Source organism: Hippopotamus amphibius, chromosome 3 (assembly GCF_030028045.1).
Source record: "Hippopotamus amphibius kiboko isolate mHipAmp2 chromosome 3, mHipAmp2.hap2, whole genome shotgun sequence".
Lineage (NCBI taxonomy): Eukaryota > Metazoa > Chordata > Mammalia > Artiodactyla > Hippopotamidae > Hippopotamus > Hippopotamus amphibius.
In genome coordinates this window covers 45,544,365-45,569,119 of record NC_080188.1, presented here as the reverse complement: position 1 = coordinate 45,569,119, position 24,755 = coordinate 45,544,365, and the positions used below count along the sequence as shown (strand labels likewise).

General features: G+C 38.2%; 1 protein-coding gene across 1 annotated transcript in view; it reads left to right on the top strand.

Annotated features, from left to right (window-relative positions):
* RASSF6 (Ras association domain family member 6) overlaps positions 1-24,755 on the top strand; it is a 57,102-nt gene that overhangs the window by 18,010 nt on the left and 14,337 nt on the right. Inside the window, exons 3-5 of the mRNA XM_057728050.1 lie at positions 14,596-14,674; positions 18,573-18,712; positions 24,541-24,638. Of these exons, the coding sequence (XP_057584033.1) occupies positions 14,596-14,674; positions 18,573-18,712; positions 24,541-24,638 (317 nt within the window). The remainder of the gene's footprint in view (positions 1-14,595; positions 14,675-18,572; positions 18,713-24,540; positions 24,639-24,755) is intronic.

The window sequence follows — 24,755 nt, the reverse complement described above, 5'->3', positions numbered from 1 at the left end:
CATAATCTTAATACTCAGAGAATATACTGTTTAATTTTGTCATATTCCCCATCTTCTAAAGATTCTATTTTATATAATATAATCTGTATCTTGTTTTGCATACCTGGCATTATATTATAAATATTTCCCTATACTATTAAAATAATCTTCCTAAAGATGATTTTAATGACACTATATCACTCAACAATATAAAAATGTCATAACATAGTAACTCCTTTAATTTTGACCTTCAAGATGGCTCCAATATTTTGAATAGACAAGGACTAGTTCACAGAAGTGGAATTACTGAATCAATGTATACAAGTAAATCTAATGCTATTGTTACAAATTAGCTTTCTAACAGCTTAAGTCTTCTTGGCTTGTCTTTATTGTCTCATAACAGATGCTTGGTTTCCCAAGGTAGAATGTAAACCATTTGACCGTAAGACCTAAGTATCTTTTGCATCCTGTTTCCCAAGGTGAGGTACCTGGATGACTTTGATACATGAGATGATTTTAGGTTAAACATAAATAATTGGTTTAATTTGAACACGTATAGAAAGTATTAGAAAAATATAACTAGCACATGAAATCTTTGATTTCACAAACATTATTGCTCAGGACAAATAAAAACTTACTTAAAAATCAACTAAGAAAAAAAAAAAAGAAATACATTGCACCTCCAAAAAAAAAAAAAATCTAAGCAACTTCGTTGGATTTCTGTCACTCACAACCATAGGGTCCTTACTAATAAAAATACCCATCCTGAACCACATGCTATCAGAACACTCTCACTTTCTAATGTATTTATTTATTTTATTTCCCAAATAAGACTGAAAATTTAAGAGAGGGTAATGTTTCATATATAATTCTGCAAATATTAATGCAATAAGTAAGACATAATTGTTGAATAAATATATAAAAAAGAAACACCAACTAGAAAAATATTAAGTGACAACAGGTTAGACTTGGAGTTGGCCAAACTCATAAAAGCAGTACATGAATCTTTAGTTTGAACAGCACAGCCACAGCCCTCAGCTAGAATGTATCAATCACTTTCCCACAAAATAGCCTTAAAGTCAGCATTTTGTAATTTTTTAATCACTGAAAATATTTTTATAAATATATTCTAATAATTAACAATATAAGAAGAGAAAGAACACTAACGAAATTTGAGAAGCTATATGCATTTCTGTTTTATAATTGGCCTACAATGAAATATGTTACAATGAAACCGCATATTTTGGGGGAGGGTATTTCCAAAGTGTCTGCATTTCTAGTGACCCTTATGTTGTGTCATATTTTGAACTGACTGAATCGGGGACTTGTAGTTTATCTTCTGTGCCCCAGAGCCTCTTTCAGACCCTAGTACCCATGTATTATTGGCATTCCAGGTGGTAAAATAAAATAATATAGCATTTACACAAACACCGGACTTGAAGATTGCATTCTCAAAATGTGGTCCATGGGCCACCTGCCTTCCCATCAAGATGCTTGTTAACAATGCAGATGCTCCGCTCCACCCCAGAGCTAATCAGGTGATTTTGATGCATTACTGAAGTCTAGCAACTACTACTCAGAGGAGGAAAGGATGAAAGTTTGACAACTTCTGCCCACCTGACATCAACAAAATTTCTGGAACTCAGGGAAATCTTTACAAAATAGTCACCAGAAATTATAATGATAGCACTGACTGTGATATCTAACTTGTCATAAATCTGGCAAACCCCTCCATTCATGTATTCACTTAAGTAGTTATTCAGCTCCCCCTCTGCCACTGGCATTGTTCTGGCAAACAAGACAGAAATCACCAACTTATTAACGGAGGTTTATTTTCAGGCACAGAAATACGTGAAAGTGATGAAAATTAATAGGAAAATGGACTCCCCCTAATGAAAATTTTGCTTCCAGAAAATATATGATCCATGAAATAAAAGGTATTGATTTGATCCATGAAATAAGAGGTATTGATTTAATAGCACAGTAAGCAGTATAACATTTATGTCTTACTACTGGATAAGAATTTTCTGAGTTTAGAAACTTCCCTGAGTGAAGGGTGTTGGCATAAGTTACCTTCATGCTCAAATGGTTAAGGTTCCAGTTTCTGTTTCCTTGCCTGGGGTTATCACTGCTCCATTGCTTCCTGTGGTAAATATTCTAAGTGAGCTGAGTATTAAAAAAAAAAAAGTGGCTGCATATGGTTGCTTTCAAAGTGCTTTCACTTCAGGTCCTAGGTTAAAATCAGGGCATTTTAGGGGTGAGTAAATGCCAATCCTGAATTTGAAAAAAAGTTCAAATCCAGTTTCAGAATGTAGATCAGATTTTGCTCTCAGAACTTGTTAGATTTTTTTTTTCTCCTACTTAGGAACCTAATACAAATCCTTGCAAGCTGCAACTCTTCCAACAGAGGCCACAAGGCACATGTGCATTCCTGTCCTTACTAACTAACTTTAATTAGCATGATGTAATAAATTTCAGCAGAAAGTGCATCATTCCAAACAGTTTCTTTTCCCAAGCATGTTGGCAGGTGGCTGGCACCCTTTGTTGGAACAAAGGAACCAGCCACCTGCACCTCTGAGCATGAACTCAGCACAAAGAGCCAGTGTTCCAGAGGCTGCCTCCTACCTGGCCAGCAGAGCCAGAGGGCAATGTCTGCCCAGGTCCCACGGCCAGTGTCTTCTCTGGATCAAAGGAACTGGAACAAACACCGCGAACCCCAGCGTGCCCTGCAAGTATGTGTGTAAAGACAGGGCACCGCTCTTCTGAAGACCGTTGGACTTTTGTCTTTAATAAAGGATAAGGGAGTCCTCCCTGACATATTTTTATAGGCATTAGGATTTTAAAATAAGCCAGGGCAAAAAGTTTGAGACACGTGTATGACCATCTCCTTTAAAAATGAGGAATCTTTTTCTATGTGGGGGTAGCTTTGTTTTTTTTTTAGTTTATGTAGAGTTTCCCATTATTCATGTTTGGTGATCTAGTAAAAATACATTTTCATTATGAGAAATTGGATATCACGATTTCACAAAGGGGTCAATAATGTCACCTCCAGATATGTGAAAAGGGTCATTAAGCTTTATATCAAGATGTTTTTCAATGAGTATATATTGTTAACAGTCATTGAACATACCAATATGACTGTTATTCACAATAAAATTTATTTACTCCACATTTAACTATTTTATCACTTTAGTCCGTTAAAAAACAACAAGATCATCCTTCTGCCCAATACACACTGAAAATGTTTCAATAGAAAGTCTGATGAAGTCAAAATTCAAAGACTCTAGAAATAGATGACACGGAGTTTACTTGAATTTCTGGTTATGTTAGCTATGCTGGTGAAAGATCGTTCCCCTCTAAATGTTGGTCAGGATTCAGTTTTCTATATTTTATTCCCTAAACAAATAATTACTGAGAGCACACCATGAGGCAGATGCTGTACTAGGATCTAGGGTAGCAATTTTGAACGAAAATAGACAAGAGCCCTACTCTCATGGAGGTTATAATCTAAAGCCATAAATCTCCGACTTGAGCCGTCATCAGAATCACGGGAGGGCTTGGTAAGATAAAGATTCCTGGGGCCCATTCCCAGAGTTTCTGAGTCAGGAGGTCTAGGGTGGAGTCAGCATTTGTATGTACAACAAGTTCCCAGGTGGTGTATACAGATGCTGTGCTCCGGGTTCCGGGAATCACAGTGAGAACACAGCTTTAAAAGCCTGACAACAAACTGAGGTCAGTGTTCAGAAGGAAGAGAACCGAGTTCTATGAGAAAATAAGGATCTAGCCTAAGCAGGGAAGTGCAGAGATCTGAAGGAGGAGCAAGCTAACACGTTTAAGGGAGTCAGCGGGAGAGCACTCCTGACACAGGGAGCCAGCCCGGCATCCTTATGGCCAGAGGGAGCACAGAGTCCAAGCCAGTGAAGGTGCCCAGCGTGGTTGAGGTGCAGGACACAGGAAAAATCATCTCTGTAAAAGAGGCTAAAGAGGAAGAGAGACCAAGCGGGACTTCACCTGCTGTGATAAGGATTTGGGGTTTTTATACCAAGAACTGTGGAGAGACCTTTAAGGATGTTAAGCAAAGCAGATGATATGCTTACGAATGTTCTACATACTCTGGATAGAGTGTGTAGAGTAGGTGGAAGATGCCCAGAATAGAAACAAGGAGGCCGTTTAATATCCTTTTTTCCAATGTAAGGAGGATCAGTGGTCAAAGTCATGGCGGCACTACAGAAGAGCGCTGTAAAAACCTGTGTGTCAGGAAAGCCCAGTCTCTAGTTCACGCACACATAGATGGCCCTGAGGATCACTGACCACCTGTTGTGTTTCAGACACTCTAGTAATAATCCCATGGTCCAAGTGGCTGAAAGGCATATCAGTAAAAAAAACTGAAAGGCTTCATTAACAGAATAGATAGATTGTTTCCTCATCTCAAGGGAACACAGGGCATCAGACTGCGAAGTCAAGGTAGTCACCCTCAACAAGCACAAAATCCCCCAGCTGTTCATACACAAAGGGTATTCTTTTACAGTCAGCCTGCATCTGCTCCAGTCATGATGGGTATTGTGTGACACACCTGTGTTTACTTTTTAACTGGCTTTAAAAAGTATGTAGGGTATGTATTAGAAAGACCTGAAAGTTTAAATCATGGAAAATGAGAAGCAAGATCCTACCAGAAGCTGGACTCCAACCTGTTTCGTTCCCTCTTCTCTGTACCCAGCCCCACAGGAAGTCCCACCAGCTCCACCTCCAGTATCCAACTGCTTCTCACCATCTAGTCCAAGCTTCCACTATCTCTTGCCTGGACAATTACAACCAGCCTCCTAATCAGGCTACCAGCTTCCATTCCCTGTCCCTGTAATCCATTCTCCCCCAGTAGCCAGAATGTCTCTTCATAATGTAGTCACGGCATTCTGCTTGAACCCTTCAAAGCTTCCTATTGCAGACTCCTTACCGTAAGGAGTCTCTAAGGCCCAATGCGATCTGGCCGGGAGAACTTTCAGAACCTCACCTTGAGCCACTCTTCCCTTATTTTTCTCCTTCAGATATGCCAAGTCCTGCACACAGGTTGTATCTCTTGCTTGGGACAGGGCTGGCTCCTTCCCATCATTGAGGTGTCCGTTTAATTTCCATGCGTCCTGTTCAGCTTTTCTAAAATGCCCTCTTTCATGTGCTGCATCACAGGATGATGTTTATTTGTTCTTATAGCACTCACCCCTCTGTAAAATCAACGTATTTCTTTATTTGCTCTTTTATTTTTCTATCTTCCTCCTCCAGAAAGTAACTTCCATTACTGCAGGGGCCCCATCAGTTTTAAATATTGCAGTCTCCCCAGCATCTATTACATTGTCTGTTACATCGTAATCCCTCAATAAATTTTTGTTGATGATGAGTGAATATGGGAGTATCGGCGTCAAGGGACTAAATCAGGACTTTAATATTTTGGCTTGATGTATGTTACCCTTAAATACTGTTTCAAACCTAGTGGCAAGGTGATTATCTACATCAGGGCTTCTCTCCATTTTAACATACACACAAATTTCCTGGAGATCTCGGTTAAAATACGGGTTCTGATTTCTAACAAGATGCCTCCCAGTGTTCAGACAATATTTGGATAGAAGGAGTCACCTTTAAATCCCATGATAGTCAGAATAATGGCCTCCTAAAGATGTCTACTTCCTAATCCCCTGAATCTGTGAATATTTTTACATTACGTTGCAAAAGGGAATTAAGATTGCAGATGGAATTAAGGATGCTAATCGGTTGGCCTTAAATTTGGGAGATTATCCAGATGGGCCCAATGTAATCATAAAGATCCTTAAATGTGGGAGGGGAGGAGAACTATTTGAGAAGATTCCATGTCAGAGTGATGGAGTGGGAAGGATTACATAGCCATTGCTGGCTTTGAATATGGAATAGGGAGCCAGAAGCCAAGGAATGCGGGCAGGCTTGGAGACTGGAGAAAGCAAGGAAATGTATTCTCCCCTAGAGCCTTCAGCAGAAACACAGCCCTCCTGTCACCTTGGTTATAGCCAGTGAGACCTGTATTTGACCTGTAGAACTGTAAGATAATATGTTTGCGTTGTTTAAAGCCACTAAGTTTGTAGTAATTTATTACAGCAGCAGTAGGAAACTAGAACAAACCTCCTCCCAAAGAATGTCTGCAAGGACAGTGTTCTCTGGCTTCTTACTTCAGTAATAGAGGAGGAAAGGGCATAAGTGTTAATAGGCTGGTTATACGCAACTATTTTAGTTTTAGTTGCAATGTCCACCTAGTTAAACCTGCTACCTGCCAGATAGACTTCCCTTCCCCTAAAAGAATAATGTCACCATGACTCTCAGTACCCTGAGATCTAAAAGACTGGATCTCAAAGTACGGTCTCTGGACCAGCAGCATCAGAATCACCTGGGAACATGTTAGAAATGCCAATTCTCAGGACCTACCCCAGACATAACTGAGTAAGAAACTTTGGGGGTGCCATTCACCATCTGTTTCAATAAGCCCTTCAGGCAGTTCTGATGCTAGCTCTGGTTTTAGAACCATTTATCTAACTTAGCACATATACCACTGTGTTTCATGTGGCCCACACATTCAGGGCACACAATTTTTCTGTAGTTTTCAAACAGCATTTTCCTGGGTACTACATGTTCTTTGTTCTCTCCAAAACCATCAGCTACAACAGGAAACAGACTATTCCATCAAAGTGGAGGTAAAGTCCCTACTTTGGGTTAGAATAGAATGTAAAAATCAATACTGATTTGCGAGCAGAGACCATACTTCTCTGTGTTTCAGGTCAGAAAAGGAGATCATAGAGCGTAGACTTCCCTAATTCTTTCTTCCCTGTCCACAAACTGCTTGGGCTGTCCCTAGGAAGTCAGCTGCATGTGATAACAGAATCCAAGGTCTGATGCAGAAGCAGCTTATTGCAGCCGCCAACTGGAGTAATAAGCTGTGAATTTTTAAAAAATCTTTTTCATAAAAATCTTCAGAAGCCAGACCTAAGAGGGAATGAGAATAGATAAGTGTCTTCCTTTATCTGAGGTTGTTAGAAAACAAGCTAGTGTGCTAAAATATCAAATACTGATAGTTGCCCCTATGAAGGGATTCCCTTCAAATCAGATATCAGCTCTAAAACACATTCCTGCCTTCTTCAGAAGCAGGAGCGTTTAGTAAACGATACAATCCTTCTTTGCCTCTTCCTTTTTATCCCCTCTTCCATGTCTCATCAACATCTAGTGACATTGTCCTGAGTAGCTACAGCTCCTCTCTTACACAGTGGAGATTTCATAATCAAGAAAACATTTGCGGGGGGGGGGGGGTGAGGGGAGTTGTTCTGTATCAACCGACTAGCCATCAGCCATTTCACATTTTTTTTAATATTATCAAATTATACCTCAATCTTTCATCTTCTTGCTCTTATCTGAGTTCTAGGAGTTAAGGACCTGAGAGAAGCTGAGAAATCTATTCATTAATGGCTCCAGGGCCACTGTTTACAGGGGTAATCTTGAAAAGATGAATGCCCCAGAAAGCATGAAAGTCACAAAATGGCCAAAAGCAGCCATAGGGTGGTTATATGCTGGAGGTGAGACAAGCCTGGTTCTGTTACCTTATTGATTAGATTACTGATGTGTTTCAGGAGACTCCCAGATCCTTTTTACTGTCATTTGTCAGCACTGACAGAGGGTCAGGGCCTTAGGATAGAACTGCTTGGAAAAACAGGCAAAAAAATCACAGGCGGCATCATCCCAACCACCAGCAGTAATTAATGATACTTGAGCAGAGTTGCTAGAGATGTTAGAAACCCTTCTTTTTCAAGAAGGGCAGCCCTTTAAAGGAAGTCAGGAGAGTTAAACAAATGCAGGGCTCCCTGATCATTTAGGTTTTGCATTTTTACTTCAATCGAGATAGCCCTCCTCTTCCCAGCTCTCAGTATTCAAACTGTGGAACCCAATCCCTTCATTTGCAATGGAAATGAATAGCCTACTTTGCTTGCTGAGGGAAGTCTCTAAGCAAAGGTTGAAAAGCAGTTTTCTTTCCTCATTGTTTGAGCCAAGAAATGAGGCCAAGAGCAAAAAGAACTGGAGCTGTGGCCGCTTACGGAAGAGGGACTACAGAAGTTTGCAATTTTAATTCCAGAGTTCAAGTTGACATTAACGAAGGATAAAGTGGGTTAAGAGAATTCTGCTACTGCCTGCAGACGTCAGTAACATGGAATGATGGTTTTTCTTGGCAAATAGCTTAACGATAAGACTTCACTTGTTCTTTTGTCCTCATATTTCCTGGTTCACCTTTCCAAAAACATATCTGAGTTTATATTACATTTTTATGGAAGTAAAATTATGAAAACATTATGAATGTATTATGCACTTACTGTATAGAGTTTGGAAAGCATATAGAACTACAACACGAAGTAAAAAATCACAACCTTAATTCCCAGAAAATCATCAATTTGCTATCTTTACATATTAATATGTTTTTTTGTAAAACTAACTATGAATTAAGTTTTAAATTCAGTTTATTGAACCTGGCATTAAATAGTTAATCCCATTGCTAAAATGCAACACTTTGAACAAAATTGGCCGTTTGTGGTGAGAGAGCAAGCTAGCATTTTTATTCTGCCTCAATTTTTCATCTCTTTGAAGAGACTCGAATGTTGTAGTTCCTGATCTTAAACATGGCAACACACACAACAAAATGATGTCTCTCTCCAGTGCTGCTGTCACTGTGTAGTTTGGTGGCTGCCTGGCTGGGAGCCTAAATATTTTTCAGCAAGGCTCCAAGAGGCAGAAATAATACAAAGTCAGGAAGCACAGCCATGGCCACATATGTCTTTGGTGACTACATTGGGTTGTATTTTCCACTGAAGTTTATTATGCATCATGTGGCAATCTCTGAAGTTTATGTTGGGCTACCGCATGCAGCAGTATCTCTGGTTTGCCTTTGTCCAAATTGTAAGAATCACTTAGTAAAGAATGAGACAGGGTTTTTTGGTTTCCAGGTAAAGGATCCGATATCTACGTAATTATGCTGTAAATCATTACTGAAATGAGAGAGAACTCTTATTACAACTGAAATTTGACATTCATTCTGTCTGTGGGTGCAGGGCATAACTCACGTCCACCCATCGTGCTGTCCAATGTCAATGCATATTATGTTTATAAAATTAAATACAGAGTGTTTCTTCTGGCCAAATAGCGTGATAAGATTGAGGAACTCCTCTCTTGCTCAGTCCATTATTCATGACAAACGTCAGAATGTGGGTAATTCCCATCTGCTGAGCAGATGCAATTCAGACCACAAAGTGCAAAGTACATCTAAGCTTTTTACAGTCAACTCTGGATCCACTATTACTCATTAAAACTGAGCTGGGAGGCTTAAAGGAACAGGGACCCTTAAAACCCCCGGCATCATTGCCCTATACCTGTCGCCCCCATGTTACGTGTCTCCCTGGTTAGCTGGAATGACTAATTCTGGGTGTCCATGTCCATCTATCAGAGTCCTCTCTCTGCACTATCAGTGCACAGTACCAGCTTCTGTCCTGGGAAAGCTTATAATTCTGTGTGTTCATTTAGTTAGAAGTCCAGTTTATATGGAAGTTTGTTATTCCTTCATTTTATAAAAACACTATTTGTGTTATATACTATGTGATAATGTTATTTTTTTAAATCCTGGTGATATATTATGATACAGTATTTCGCATTTGAGAAAACCAAGCTCTTCTTAGAAAATCAATTTGTGTGTCACACATAAAGAATACAGGCTGTTTGTACCGTACCGACTTATTGGGTGTCCCTGTGGCTTCTAGACATCACAAATTTCTAACCTGAGAAGACTGGGTATGGAATCAGTTTCTTATCCCCCACTTTATAGCTTGGTTAGGGCAATTGAATAGTTGCTAAGCAGTCTAGGCTGGGAGGGGACTCTTTGGGGCTGAGAGGGAAAGGTACACAGATGATTTTTTTTTTCCTTTTTTGTGAGGTAGGGAGGTCCATAGGTAACATTTAAGTTAAACTCTAAAAAATATGTTACAATTACCATTGACAAGTCACCATGTATAATAACTCAGTCTCCCCTTTCCTGACTAGGAACTGCTTTGATAGCACTTTCGTGGTGGCCTTTGGATCTCTTAAACCAAATAATCCCTATACTTATTTTAGGTCTCTTGTAGACTTTAGATTCTTCTACACATGAGGGACGTTAGATCGCCTTTCCACAGAATATAGCCTTGACCCTCTATCCCAGTACCATTGCAATGGTTCCACTCATCTTCTGCCTCCATGTTGCTTTGTCCTGCAATCTGTCCACCATAAACTCCCTAGTGGCCTTTAGGAGCATCATACCTTACTCTTGCCTGAGACCTCCAGTAACTGCCCATTGCCTGCAGGGTACATTCTAAACTTCTTGACATGGTTCACAAGGTCCCTGCCTGCTTCTTTATTACTCACCATTCCCAGTTTTACATGTTCCGCTCTCAGAATCCCAACTCTTTGAGCTTTTGCCGCAAAAACTATAGAAATATCTAGGATGTCCTTGTTAACATTTCTTTTGCCTGGTAAGCTCCTCACACTCTTCTTGCTTGATCTTTCCCCTCCAAAGTGCATGAGAGGCAACATCTATTCCTTGAAGCTCTCGCCCACCTCAGTGTCTGACGGAGGCCTCTCTACTGTGCGCACACAGCAAATGTATGAATGATGCCCATCAGGCAGGTCTTCTGCTAGAGGACAAAACTTGAATCAGCAGATAAGAGACAGTCAGCTTGACAATGACTTCTTCAGCTCCTTGTGCCCTAATGCCAACAAGTTGAGTTAGAATGCTGCGGGCCACACTTTAGCCCCATGTTGCAGTAATCCGTTGTTTCATCAGGTGCATAGACTAATCATCTTCAAAAGCTCCTCTGGCAAAGTCCATACGATTAAAATGTGATGAAGCTTTAATATTTGGAACGCATTCACCGTTACTATAGTTGTTCACCTAACTTCTGGATTTTCTTTTCTAGTTCCTCACTTTATGGCACCATTAACTTACCTGATTTTATCCCAACACTATTTTACTGAACGCTTCTCTTTTTCCACATGCCAAAAGGCTTCAAAGTGTCATTGATGGTCAGAAAGATCCAGCCTGTGGTGAGAAAAATATGGAAGATTTCTGTGGTATTTAGTTACCCTGCGTTATGCATGGTTTATAGGTTGGCCAACTACCTCTGTAAAAAGTCAGATAATAAATATTTGAGGCTTTGTGGGCCACATGGTTTGTGTCACAACTACTCAACCCTGCAGTTATAGGAATAAAGCAGCTACAGGCAATAAGCAAACAAATTCGTGTGGCTGTATTCCAATAAAACTTTATTTACAAAAGCAGGTGGCCTGGGACCACAGTTTTCTGACTCCCTGGGTCATTTGGAGAGATGTTTCTGGGAGAACGATTTAATCAGGTTTTTTTTTTTTAAAAAAAAACAAAACAGAAACATTTTCCAAGTAGCTTGTTCCCAAAGAATAATCTTTCTAATTAAACATGGTCCTTAAGTAAATACTTTGAAGAATACTTGTACCATACCTTATCATGCAGTTTTATCAGACACAGAAGCTGAGGGAATAAGGTTATGTAAAAATTCATTCACTTTAATAACAACTCTCACAGCTCAGCATATCAGGAGTTGCATCCCAAGTGAACTGGAAATTTCCGTATGCTGCCCGGACACCCAATAATGAGAGCTATGAAAGTGTTCACGCTCTTTACCAACATGTTAATTTTTGGGAACTATCCCACGGCAATGACTCCAACAAAACAAAATCCCTTGTGTGCCCAGTGATATTTAGAACAGAAATATTCATTAACACTAAAAATCTAAAGTAAACCAGTTGGGAAATGGAAGAATAGCAAGGAGGAATTCTTTTTTTTTTAAATTAATTAATTAATTAATTTAGTTTTTGGCTGCATTGGGTCTTTGTTGCTGTGTGCAGGCTTTTTCTCTAGTTGCGGAGGGACAGCAGGGCTACTCTTCATTGCATTGTATGGGCTTCTCATTGCGGTGGCTTCTCTTGTTGCAGAGCACGGGCTCTAGGCACATGAGCTTCAGTAGTTGCAGCATGTGGGCTCAGTAGTTGTGGCTCATGGGCTTAGTTGCTCCACGGTATGTGGGATCTTCCTGGACCAAAGCTTGAACCCGTGTCCCCTGCATTGGCAGGGGGATTCTTAACCACTGTGCCACCAGCAAAGTCCGCATGGAGGAATTCTGTAGAATTTTTCAATGTGGTGTTTGTGTGGAGTGTATTGATCTTTAGAAATGTGCACATTAAAAATTACAAGTGAGAAAAGTCAAACAGAAAATATAGTTACGTGCTCTCAAACATAAAAATCAGTATACACGAACTCTATCATTCAGTATGCATTAAATGTTTATTGAATAAAAGCCAATTATGAGCCAGGCTCTGCTCTAAGCACTGGGAAGACAGCAGTGCACAAAATAAACCAAACTCCTGCCCTCATGAAGCTGCTGTTCTTATGGGAGGGAGACAGATATTGAAGATCAAAGGGATTTTAGCAATTACTATATCTGGAAGTTTAATATCGTGAGATGTCTCCCCCGTAAAACTGCTTATATAAAAAAGTTTTCCACCTGTTGATATGTTTGGTTTTATTTTAGGAATAAGATGTTTTCTGATCATTTCATTCAACCAGTTTGTTGAGTTCTTACTGTGTACCACATTCTCTTCCAGGCACATGAAATATAGTGTGAACAAAACATACAAGCATGCCTATTTTCTTGGAGCTACTGTCTAGTGGAGGAGATAGAATATAAGACAAATAAAATCTATACAAGGTTAGATGGTGACCAAGGGGCAGAGATAAGGAGGAAAGCAAGATATGAATGTTAGGAGAAGGCAAACTTTCAGTTTTGGTTGTCAAGAAGGACTCCTTGAGAAGGTGACTTTGGAATAAATAGTTAAAGAAAATGAATGCACTAACAGTGTGGTGGTGTCAGGGAGGTCCTTCTGAACAGAGGGATCAGCATGTACAAAGGCCCTGGGGTGAGAATGTGCCTGGAGTACTCAAGGAACATCAAGGAGGCCAGTGGCTAGAGTTCAGTGAGTGAAGGAGAGAGAAGTAGAAATGAGATGGAAGTGTAACAGGGATCAGATTACAACTGGACTTTGGAGTCATTGGTAGAATATTGGCTTTTATTCTAATGATAAGACAATATTGAAGAGTTTTGAGCAAAGGAAACAGGTGATCAGGTTTGTTTTAAAATAACTCCTGCTGTTGAGAGTAGGCAACAAATAGAGGGAGGCTTTTAGGAGACTGTTGCCATAATGCAGGTGAGAGATCACTTGGACCAGCAGGGTGGGTTAGATGAGCATCTTGAGCTGTGGTAGCACAAAGGGAAGGATGCAGCTGTGGCAGGAACCAGCATTCCAGCGGCCAGAGCTCACCTGCCACAAAGGGTGAGCTGCTAGGAGCAACAACCATTCCTGAACTGTTGATGCATCCCCAGTGGAAAGCACAAGGTCAGGCACATACTGAGTGCTTAACTTAGGCTGATTAAATGTTGCAAACAGAAGAAGAATATGAGCTGAAATCTGTTTTATCGCTGCCTCCTGCTACAGAACACTCTCCTCACCACTTTGTCTGCATTTTCCATTCTTTGGTTATTTATTTATTTACTTCTCCTATGAAAATATTTTGTTAACTGTCAAAATAAAACTAACTCATTTAAAACAAAAACAAACAAAAACAACAACAACCCCGGGAAGACCTTGACAACAGAGATGACAGTAGAAAAAATTTAAAGTCAATCTCGAATCCTACCACCCATTAGAAATATTTTGGTGTATATACTCTAGATTTTTTTTTTTTTTTTTTTTGGCCTCACCACACAGCTTACAGGATCTCAGCACCCCGATCAGCAATTGAACCTAGGCCCTTGGCAACGAAAGCCTGGAGTCCTAACCACTGGACTGCTAGGGAATTCCCTTTTACTCCAGAATTTTAAACAAAGAATATTTCTAAATGTCAGTTTGTTACTGTCAGATAAAAAGAACCTATACTTACACCATGTGGAAAATGACTCCTTCCTTGTTTATCAAGAAAGTCTTTCAAAATAGCACATAAATTAGCTATTACACATTGTATATGTAAAACTGTGTATTTATATATAAGCTTTTTTTACCCCCCATAGGAAAGCCAAAGCTTTCATCAGAGTTTCAAAGAATACTGTGACTTAAATGGGTTGAGAACCACTGCTTTAGATTATATATTCAAGTCAAACAACTTTTTGCAACCAGTCATTTCTTCATTATGGAAAATTTTGAAGGACTTTTTAAAAATCAAATCCAACTTTGAAATTATTAACACACATCTCCACCAAGGGAAAATAACCACCTAAGGCCAGATTTTATTTGTTTTACTTTGGCTATTTATTTATGAATTAACACCTTCAACATTTATTGATGACCTAAGAAGGCTTCAGTTTTCAATGACCTATGTTAAAATGACAGAATAGTAAAGATTCCACTGAACCATTTTTTTCTATACCTTTATGAACTGAAAGCACCATATTGCCTTCTATCATTAAAAAGCCTAAGACTGATTGTAACTGAATGTAATATTTTTTTCTTTAGGGAACAACTTAATTCTTTATTGAAGACCTATAACATCTTTTATAAGAACCAGAAAAATCTGCATATTCTATGTGGACAGGTAAGCCCATCAGTAGTTTGATTCACAGGAAAAAAAATTCCATAAAAGTATAGAGAAGTCAGGATAAGTTGGAGTCCGTAATACAAATGATCTGGGAGAAACAAGTGAATCTTTAACTTGAACATGATTTTTTAATTTTAGACTATATTACAAAATCCTAGCCTGAAACATCTGTGACTTTCTAAGTATTTTTTAGAATGGGCAAGTGTTTAAAATAACTAAAGTTATGACATATTTGCTTTCTGCTTTAAAAAGAGTATGAATGTCTTTTGAACAGCAATTCCACTGGAAATCTACCCTAGAAACAATTCAGCAAACATCTTTAAGGGTGCAGTTGGCAGGCTGCTGTACAAAGTGGCCTGAGATTTTTATGCCTCATTTTCCACAGGTCTCCCCACTCAGTCTTATATTCTAATGGGACTCACTTTACATTTTTACAATATCTTCTCAGTCCTAGGAAACATTAGAACTTTCTACCTACATTTTAGATCTTCAAATGTGATGGTACAGCATTGACTTTAAGCCACCATTGGCTTAAATCTTCAGTTGGGACAGAAGGAAACTTATAAACCTCTCCAGCCTTTACTAGTGAGCTTAAATGATTTAGTTTGATTGGACATTTCAATTACCTTCCCAAATGCAATTGCCTAAGGAAGTAGGAAGTAACTAATCCCTTTATAAAGAAATGGGCCTAAATTTTTTAAATGGCCTAACTTTAAATTATTTCAGTGTTGTCCTATATCTTAGCCCTCTAATATAGGTAACTGTAAAAATATAAAATTTAGGAAAACATCAAAACTTTAAGGAAATGATTTTATATTGTAATTCAGTTGTTTCTGCAGAATTCATGAAGTTAAGAAATTCATTTCCTTTAGGAAAATGTTTGAATTTTGATGTGACAAGCCTATAAGTTGAGGCATGTCATTTCTTATTCTGTGAATCAGTGCTCAATTTACAAAAGTCATTTGATTTTTTAGAATAACGTCTCCTGTCTGACATAATTTTTTAAAACTGCCTGAAGTTAAATGTACAGTGAGAACATCAGATTGATTAATCTTTCCATCTTTACTCACTGTCAATCAAGTTAGAATCCAGAATTTTCCAAGTCTCTGACTTAGCTACAGTGATGGACACTGTTAAAAGGGCAGTCCATGGAGAATAGCATGTAGCTTTCTTAATCTCTAATTAATTTAATGAATATTTATTACACAGCAAACACTGTTCTAAAAGCTAGAGACATAGCAACAAAGAAGCTAGACAATGTCCTGCCTTCATGCTGCTTACATTTTAGTAGACAGAAAAGAAACAAAAAAGTAAATTGTATATCAGATAGTGATAAAGGACTGTGGAGGGTTCAGGAATCTAAGTGGATGGGGAAAGAGGAACATTTGACCAAAGCCCGAAAGACGTCAGGGAGCAAACCTTGAAGAAGTCTGTGGGACATGCACTCCAGGCACAGACAGCAGCCTGAGTAAAGGTCCTGAGCATGGCTGGTGTAACTGAGGGACAGTGGGGAAATCAGTGCAGCAGAAACCTTGTGAGAATGGGATAGTAGAGAACAAGGAAGCTAGAGAGAGAACTGAGAAGGAGAGGGCACCAGAACGTGTGGGCTCTTATAGATCATTGTGAAGACTTCGGCTTGTACTTGGAATGAGATGGAAAGCCACTGAGGAGTTGTGATATTATCTAAAGATTCATTTTAAAAGGATCTCTGCTGTATTTAAAATTGATAACCGACAAGAACCTACTATATACCACAGGGAACTCTGCTCAATGTTATGTAACAACCTAAATGGGAAAAGAATTTGAAAAAGAATAGATACATGTATATGTATAACTGAATCACTTTGCTGTACACCTGAAACTAACACGACATTGTTAATCAACTATAACCTAAGATAAAATGAAAAGTTCGAAAAATAAAAGGATCTCTCTAGCTACTAGGAATACATAGAAGGGCAAGAAAAGAATGAGGTAGACCACAAAGAAACTATTGCAATAATCAAGCAAACAATGACAATGGTGAAAACCAGAATTAGGGTAGTGCACGTGGTGAGTATAGCCATATTGGGGATATATTTTTACGGTAAAGCTAATAGGATTTGCTAACATATTGGATTTTGAGATGTTAAGTATGAAAGAAAGATTAATGGTGACTTTAAAAATGTTGACCTGAGCATCTGGAAGGATGGGGGTTCTATTTACCATGATGGGGAAGACTGGGAGAGGAAAATATTTATGGAAGAGAAATCAAGAGTTAGTTAGGAATGTATTAAATTTGATGTCAAGTTTAACAACTGAAGTTTAGGGGAAGGTTTGGGCTGGCGATCTAAAGTTGCGAGCTATTAGTTTAGAGATGGCATATAAAGATCACTGAGATCACCAAGGATATTGGAGTAGATCTAAGGTAAGAGGCCTAAAGATTGAGACAATGAGATTAGATACATGTAAACAAGCCTTCAGGGATAATTTATTTAGTTAATTTCAAAAGAGATGTCTTCTGAAATTAAAAAGTATTCTGATATTCCTTACATGAGAAAAATCTCATTTTTTGATAATAGCTGGAGTATTTCTTCTTGAAAGCAAAAATTAGATAACCTCAGAAGAGGTTATCTATGAGTTTTTGATATAAGGGATTCATTGAAGTGTAATTAGGCCAAGAAAAGATGTTATACATCAATAACTAAAATGTAGGCTCTGCATCGTGTACTGCCATCTCAGAGAGCAAATTATGTTTGGTTGTTAAAAATGATTGATTGGTACCTGACCTCACAATGATCTGAAGTATGAACTCAAAAGTGGGAAAAAGAGCAAAACTTTGTTTCAAGAGTGACTCCAAAGTAGGTTTATCATCCAAAGAAATAATAAGCAATAGCATTTATTGAGCACTTTAAATATGAGGTCCTATGAATCAGGGATTGCTATGATTTCATTCTTCAGAAGCAGCAGCCCAGGTTTAAAGGTGTTTGATATCTTGTCCAAGATAACATGGCTAGGAAGTGGCAGAGCCAGAGTGCAAACATAGGTCTGTCTGATTCCAGAGTCTGGAGTTTTCATCACACTTTCAAATAAGAATTGAGTCATTTATGTTTCCTAATAATTGATTTTTCATAATAACAAGTAGTTATTGCATGTTACAATAGTTATTGGATAGTTGGAATATTCTTTCTATATTTTCCAAATTTACTACAATAATAACACAATACTTTAATAACAGACTTTTACATATACAAGAGAGAAATAGATTAGAAAATACATTCTATGGTATTAATATCTACATCCACAGGATAAGTGTTCAATCCTGTTTACTAATTTTTCTTTGCATAGAATTTCCTTCTTTTGTTATAATATTTCCAACTTAAAAGAGATTATTCAAGGGCTATTGATTTTTAAATATATATAATTTGTTATGCATTTTACACTGTTTTTACAGATATTACTTCACTTGTTCTGCACACTAAGTTTGTGAGCTAAATTTTTCCTGTTCAGAAATGAGAAAACAGCCACTGAAACAAACAATAGCTGTTCTTCTAATTTCTACTTTAGTACAGTTTTTAATTCTGCTTTAATTTTAAGCTAAATAGAATTAGAGAATTAAACTTCCACTTAACTGAAGAAGCAGAGTTCAGAATTTTAGCATATTGTGCCCTCTGGTGGACATGTCATTACCATTATGACTTACTCACTTAGCTGGTTATAGCTGGTTTCAAAAATAAAAGAATGTTTCAAAAAAAAATTGTTTTGTAGATAAATTTAAAAGTCAAACAACCCCACCCGGGAATTTATTTTTTATCTATTAAAGTGTCTTACAGACTTCACTTCTACATCTTCAATTAAAACATTTACCTTCTATAAACAATACAAAAATAATATTTGAGATGATTGGTTTATTCCCTAGACTGAAGATGGTGAGCTAATTGTTGAAGGAACACTGGACATTTTCTGGGGAGTAAAACGACCTATACAATTGAAAATACAAGATGAAAAACAAATCCCTTCTTTCACTGTGCTGAAATCACCAGATGTTTTTTCCAAAAGGTGAGCTGTCTTTTATGGTTTTAATTCCTTAGAAGATGGTCTTCATATTTACCTTTATGGTGTGGCTCTTGAGGATGAAAGCTCTGAAGCTTCTATACAATCTCACTTAATCCCCCAGCAACTCTAGGAAGTACATGTTCAGAAACCAGGGCTCTGAGAGGTTAGGTAGTTTGTGCAAGATCCCCATTACCATGTAGCAGAACTGGGCTGGACCTCAGGTCTGTGGGCACCAGAGTCTGTGCTCATGACCTCTCTGCTGTGTTCCTTCTCTTCTGGGAGACTGCATTCTTTCACCAGAAAAGACAAAATGTAAAGGCAAGATTTCATTAGCCCTAGTCTTATCACCAAAGGTTGTGGGGTGTGGGGGGAGGAAAAAATTTAAATTTCTCCTCTTCTTAGAACAAAGGGCTTTTTTTGCTTTCTGGAAGAGAGACTTAATTATGTTCTATCTGATTACTGTGTCCTGTCAAATAGGATCAGGACAAAGTGCATGTGAAGTACAATAAATGCACAAAACAGTATTCTGTGTGGGTTTATGCAACTGTACCTTGAATGCATAAGTTGGGCTGATATATATTTTCATTATCCTTTATACGTCTTAGAAAAATTAATAAACATTCCCAAAGAAATCACAGATATAAGTATTGTTTTCTTCCTCCTTCCCTCTCCTCTTCTTTTTTGATCCTTGACTTTCTAACTCATCTCCCTTTTGTGTCTGTGTATACATGGAGGTATCAAGCGTTCTCTTCATCCATCCTTCTATCCATAACTAGATGAGCCAGAGTTCTAGCAGGAGAGAGGATGGAGAGAGAGCAGCCAGAACCTTTTCCTCAATCTGACCTTTGGCCATAACCAAGGAAAATCAGGTATCACCTTCAGGGAAGCCCCACTTTTCCTTGGAGAAAACACTGAAGTCCCGCTATGATTTTGCACCTGGCCAATCTTTCTCAAATGTGACGCTCCAACAATTCTGAATATTTTCCAATTCTGTACAAGTCATGCAGTTTCTTACTTTCCTGACTTTCTGCCTGGAAGCTTACCTGCTTCTTGACATGCATTAGCTAGACGCTTCCACCAATCCTTTAAGATTCAGGCTGGTTAACATGTTCTCCATAAAGCCTTTTCTGACCCTTCAGTAAGTAGTAGGTGCACTGACAACTTTTCTGTATCACTTTCTGAACACACTGTTAATTGTGTTTGTATACACCTGCCTCCCCCTCTAGCCTGTGAGCTCCTCAAGGGTAAGGGGCTTGCTTTATTTATCTTTGTCCGGCTGCTCAGCAGTGTGCCAGCACAAAGAGAGGACTCAAAATTAGTATTGAATGAAGCCCGCAGAATCCCGGTGGTTAAATTACTCTGCTCTGTTGTGTAAACTATCTCTCCATCTACCTTTTCTGATTAGTCGCCCATCCAATCTAATGAAGGGCAAAGGGTCCAGTACTTATGAAGAGAAAAGAAAGACCACAGACTTAGGCAGCCTGATGAATCCCTGCATCTCTCACCTTCAGGCACTAGATGATTGATGAGGCTGATGATTCTAAATGACTAGGAGCATCATTTAAAAGTAGAAATTACCCTCTGGGCCCTGCTTTTAGGAAACTGTACAAGATATGAATTTGGCAAAATTAGCTGTCATTCTTCATATTACCTAAGAACTCATTGCAAAATTCTCTGAGCAGCCAGCTCCTTTTGATGCATTTAAATTATCTGAATCACGAAAATGTGATTAGTATGGAACACTATGGGAAGATGTCAAGGAGATGCTGTAAGCTACCTGTATTATCACATTAAAGTCATCATGATTTTGAATGGATATTCCAAGATATTTTTTTTTAATTTCTCAAATCAAAATTCAAACCCTTGTTCTTAGAAAAGCTGAATTTGGAGATGAGTTTCAGAAGCCCAGGTAGGCAAGGTATAGTGGTGCCTTTCTATATTCTGTGACAGATTATAATCTCCTCATTGATGTGCCTTTCATAGAATCCATTTGCCTTTTCTAATTGTTTATCAGAACAGTGTTGTGAAACAAACATAAATTATCTCCTTTAGTTTAAATTTGAGAAAGACTACCCTAGAAAACTTTGCTTGTCTTTTACCACAGTAATGAGACTTACTAGGAGAATATTTGAAGTGAAGTGCACACTTGTAGTATATCAGATTTTTCTGATGGGTAAGAGTCATCAGGAAAAGATTCCACTCCTCTCCCACGGAAGAGCAAGGTTAGATTCAGTTATGATTAATTAGCCAAGAATCCTTCACGGGAACCAGCTGAACACTCAGCAGGAAGGTGCAGCATAATTTGGAATGACTGTTGCTTGGTCTCTGATTCCCTAGTGGGGTGCAGAGCCACCTGAGATACTACACTTTGTCTCAGTCCAACCCTAGACAGCCTTACTCTGGTTGCCACCTCTAAGGTGGTATTCATTTAGATTCTGAGCCTTGAATGAAATTGTGTAAGGAAATGGACTATTCCCTCACTCCCTAACAATTCTTATTGTTCCCTTCCCCATACTGGGTTTCTGTGGGCAGAACTTATACCTGTACTTTCTCAGGGTCCCAGATTTAATATCTCCAGTGGATGGATGTGGAATAAAAGACGTGAAAGTTGTGTATGCAGCTGCAGGAAGGGCTGCAATCTTTTCTTTCATTTCACCGTTGGTTGGAGAGAATCATCAGTTTGTCAAGCTAGTTTGTTTTAATTATCTTTGAAATGAGTCACACTGAATCAGCTTAATGGGAGTGGTAAAAGTTTAAAAATAAATCAGTTTGAGCTGTGATCACTTGTGATCTTTTCTGGAAACAACACTATGGGAAGCACTTTGATCTCTCATACCTGGTCCAAGTATTTTGTTTTGGAAATTTTTCGTAAAAACAGACTTATTGAGGTTATGTTTGCTTGCACCAGTTTTCATTTCTGCCTTTAATGTCTTTCCAAAGTCCACTTTGACATGCTTTGGACAAGTTGTGGCGGAATGGCATGAAGAGCAAAAACTGGACAGGTGTACATTTGAATAACATCAATAGTGTTTTTCCTTTTACAGTGCGGGTAGAGAAGTGGCCACCTTCTATATGTCTATCAAATTTCTACCTCCTTTTTATTTTGTAGCTCATTAGAAAACCTCCCCGCAGTTTAAATTTGCTAATGGTGTATATCCTGAAGCTTGATCAGAGCAATGCTAACATTCCCATGCTTGGGCAAGTTGAACTATTTGATATTATGTAAAGTTCCAACCAGTTTTCTTTGGAAAACTTTGAGTAACTGCCTTCAAGCTTAGTCATGTGCACAGTTGTATGTGGAGACTTCAAATTACACAATCCAGAGCTGGAAACGGGTGGGGTTGGGGGTGGTATTTATTTTTGCTAAGATGGTAGGAAGGAAAAGGAGCCAGTCACTGACTATATTGAGCCATGTTTGTTTCTCTGTGTTTGTGTGACACCTCTAGGCTGAGAGAAGGTGAGGACAGGTGTCGAGCTGGGCAGGATTACCAAGAATTTATAGCACATCACTGGCCTGGCATGCTTAGGCTCTCTCATCTTCCCCCACGAGAGGTAGCATTGGGTTGCTTTGCCTTTTTTAGTTTCTATTTTTCATTGGTATTCTGTCTTTTCCATTGCTAACACTCTTTCTATGATAATCACATCTGCCTTTTTCAATGAATCTTCTATAGATTGGGGGAAACTGATAGTTTTATTTATCATAAGAATAACTAGAAAAGGGAGCCCTCCTACACTGTTGGTGGGAATGTAAATTGGTGCAGCCACTATGGAGAACAGAATGGAGGTTCCTTAAAAAACTAAAAATAGAGCTACCATGTGATACTGCAATCCCACTCCTGGGCACATGCCCGTAAAAGAGGAAAACTCTAATTTGAAAAGATACATGAACCCCAGTGTTCATAGCAGCACTATTTACAATAGCCAAGACTTGGAAGCAACCTAAATGTCCATTGACAGGTGAATGGATAAGGACAATGTGGGGGGATGTATATATATATATATATATATATACACACACACATATATATATGTATAATGGACTATTACTCAGCCATAAACAAAGAATGGAATAATTCCATTTGCAGCACCATGGATGGACCTGGAGAATATTATACTGAGTGAAGTAAGTCAGACAAAAACAAATATCACAAATATTACTTATATGTGGAATCTAAGAGAATGACACAAACGAACTTATTTACAAAACAGAAACAGACTCACAGACATAGAAAACAAACTTATGGTTACCAAAAGTGAAAGGTAGAGGAGGGATAATTTGGAGGTTGGGATTAACAGATACATGCTACTATATATAAAATAGATTAACAGCAAGAACTTACTGTATAGCACAGGGAACTATATTAAATATCTTATAATAAACTATAACAGAAAAGAATCTGAAAAAGGAAATATATACATATATATATACATTTACATATGTATATATATTCACTATACTTCAATTAAAAAAAAGAAAAAGGAAGAATAACTAGAGCCTGAGTGAGGACTGAAATAGTTCTCCTTTGAGTTAAAGTTACTATCTAAAGGTCTTGGACTTTTAAGACATTTGTTTTGACTGGCTATATTCTGTATAGTAGAGCTTACTAGAAAATTAATAAACAAATATATTAGGACTATCTTATCTATGCCATAAGGCTTTTATTGTGAGGCTCAAATGATGTAGAAGTTGTAAAAAGACTTCAAAGGAGTTCAAAGATCAAGGAAGCAAAGGACCATGTTCATTCATATTTACCATCATTAGTATGAATGAGCATTTTTTGTTATTGTTGCCACCAGTGACATTTGAGTAGAATTAATTGCACAGATTCCCTATGGGTGAGTATTTTTTGGTCCTAAGGGAAGCAGACATTATGGAAGAGACTCTTAGTAGGACTAAGACTGGTCCCAGCTATGATAGTTTCTGTTAACCTAGAGATCTAGGAACACCTTGGACCCCTAATGGCTCCTGAGCCATCATGAAATGGATACAGATGATGGGGATTATGATGAGGCAGACAATGAAGATGAGGATGATCGCGATAGTTTTTAACATGTATCAGCGCTCATTGTGTGTTGGGCACTTTTTAAAGGATTTCACACAGATAAACTCATTTATCGTCTCAATAACCCTGTCCGGCCTCACACTATGACCATCCCCATTTTATAGGTGAGAACACTAATGCGCAGAGAAGGTAAGTAGCTTATCTAAAGCCTGAAAGTAAATAAAAATGAGTGTTGGGCCAGCTGGTAAAAATAAGCAGTTGCCCATTTTAATTTATTCTGGGCATTAGAATGCATTGAAAACTGTTAGTACCCTATATAAATCATGATTTTCCAGAAAAGAAGTTTGTCATACACTTTCCTCCTTTACAAATTGCATTGTTTATAGCGCTCACCGCTTTATATCTCACTATAGTGGAGTCACTTTACCTAAAAATGCTTTGAATGCGATAGGAACTCAGTGGAAATTGGCAGAATAAACACTTTTGTATCTAAATGCTCCTAAGAGTATTGTGAGATATCTGTATAAGAATGGATTATGTTGGTTTCTACTAATTCCATTGGCACATACGTTTTACAGAATCTACATACGCTTGTGTTTGAATTATCATGTCAAAACATGCTTAAAATCAGTACAAGAACGATTTAAAATGCATGCTGACTACTCTGGTATAAATATAATTTTAATAATGTAAAAAATTGTTATAACTTAGGATGATGTGTCTACCTACAGAGGCCCACAGAACTGTATTAATACTGTAAATCTGAAAATCATCATAGGCCTTTTTATGAAGAGAATGATATCACTTAAAAGATTTATTACTTTTCAGGGGAATGACACGCTGGGGAGAATTTGATGATCTTTACCGTATTAGTGATTTGGACCGGACTCAGATTCCAGTGTCTGGAGTACCAGATTCCCAGGAAGGTCAGTATCAGACTGTTACTAATGAGGAGGGTTTTTAAACTAATACAAAATATGAATTTTAAATGTTTCTCTGAAACAACATTTTATATACCATTACTTATTAAACTCTGATTTTAT